This window comes from Pygoscelis adeliae, unplaced genomic scaffold, assembly GCF_000699105.1.
Source record: "Pygoscelis adeliae isolate BGI_AS28 unplaced genomic scaffold, ASM69910v1 Scaffold367, whole genome shotgun sequence".
NCBI lineage: Eukaryota > Metazoa > Chordata > Aves > Sphenisciformes > Spheniscidae > Pygoscelis > Pygoscelis adeliae.
The window spans coordinates 517,761-519,470 of record NW_008825149.1 but is presented as its reverse complement, the minus strand read 5'-3'; the positions used below and the strand labels follow the sequence as shown (position 1 = coordinate 519,470).

Below are 1,710 nucleotides of genomic sequence, written 5' to 3'. Positions count from 1 at the left end.
AGGAATGCTGTAAGAGCAGGACAGCAATGTAAACATCAGCCTCCTTTCTCCTTCCCTCCACCAGCCCTGCGGCCACACTCTCCATCCCAGCTCCACACTGACCTTCCCCCCTGAGCTCAATTTCCTCCTCACGCTGCGGGGCACCCTGCAGTGTCTCTCTGCCACAAGGTTTCTCCGTGAACCAGCAGAAAAGTCCATCAGTTCAGAGCGAATACAACCTCTTCCTTGCTCTGACTATTCTGTGCAGAAGTTACGCCTATCCTAAAAAACCCATACCTGAGTTTCAGATTCATCGTGGCCCCTCTCATAATCACAACTGCCATTTTGGGTTCAAACTGCTGTTGCAACGCTGCCAAGGGTCTGTCTGTGTGTTTGTGCCTGCCTGTGTCTTTTAGATCACATCTATGGAGAGCAATTTGAAAACAATAGAAGAAGAGAACAAACTCATAGAGCAGAACAACGAGAGCCTGTTGAAGGAGTTAGCTGGCTTAAGCCAAGCCCTCATCTCCAGCCTCGCTGACATTCAGCTTCCACAGATGGTAAGACCACAGCCGGCAGCTTTGCACCTTCTTTGAGACTGTTTTACCAGTACTTGAAGCAGATGAGCAAGCTCAGGGACCAGCAGGAGCACTGGAGCTGCATTAGCAGAGAGCTCTTTTAGCCTAATTTACTTTGCAGAGATGCTGGATCATGAAATCTGTATGATAGCAGGCGCAGTTGCTTCCAGGACTGAGCCAGCCCTGGTATCTCCGCGCTATACCGCACTGTGCAGGACAGGCCTTTCCCTCGTCCCTCCCTATCTGAATGTCCACCCTGCACAAAGAGTGAAAACTTCACACCAAGAATCCTTCTTTACTCTGCGCCTAGGTCAAAACTTTAACCTGTTTCATACAGGCGATTTTTCTGGAGCCAATAAACCTCTACCTACTTCAAAAACTCCATGTCCTTGATGTCTTACTTGCAAACGCAGGCCAAATCCACAAAGGTGCTTAGGTCTCCAGGGTTACAGTCCCCTTTCCCAGTCTCAAGAGTGCTGCTGGGAGATTAGGTGAGGACAGTTACGGGGATGTCAGCCACAATCCCAGAGCCAAACAGGCCACAATAAAAAAAGCAAGTTGCACTGACGATAATATCCCCAACCCCTTTTCTTGCTTGGAGAGTGTGTGGTTCCCCCAGCACATGCAACTCCCTTCATTTCTACAACCCCTCCATTAATTTGGATGGCTGCCCTGTTTACAACTTCTCCCCAGTTGCCATATCGCTGCTTTTCCATGCTTTGGGGCTGGGTGTTTGGGGGTTTTTTTGGCCTTAATTTTCTCTCCTACAATTATAATCTGTTTTGTCTTCATTTAGGGGCCAATCAGTGAGCAGAATTTTGAAGCATATGTAAATACACTCACAGACATGTACAGCAATCTGGAACGGGACTATTCCCCCGAATGCAAAGCTCTGCTGGAAAGTATCAAACAGGCAGTGAAGGGCATCCATGTGTAGGATGTGAAAGCTGCTGGGCAACAGAAATTACTTAACAGCAGTAAACTCCAGATGGATCTGTTAGGAGTTCATGTACTGCTAAGGGGTGTAGGTTGCCATGCTGCATTTACAATTGCAACATTGCACTAATTTTTTCCCAGCTGACACAAAAAATAGAATAAAAACACAACAGACTATTTGTATTAACAGCAATGCACTCTGTTAGTATATTGTATT

At 47.0% G+C, this 1,710-nt stretch overlaps 1 protein-coding gene across 1 annotated transcript in view; it reads left to right on the top strand.

Annotated features, from left to right (window-relative positions):
- Nucleotides 1-1,494, top strand: part of ST18 (suppression of tumorigenicity 18, zinc finger) — a 173,988-nt gene extending 172,494 nt beyond the window's left edge. Inside the window, exons 22-23 of the mRNA XM_009328314.1 lie at nucleotides 396-539; nucleotides 1,354-1,494. Of these exons, the coding sequence (XP_009326589.1) occupies nucleotides 396-539; nucleotides 1,354-1,494 (285 nt within the window). The remainder of the gene's footprint in view (nucleotides 1-395; nucleotides 540-1,353) is intronic.
- Nucleotides 1,495-1,710: the final 216 nt, after the last annotated feature.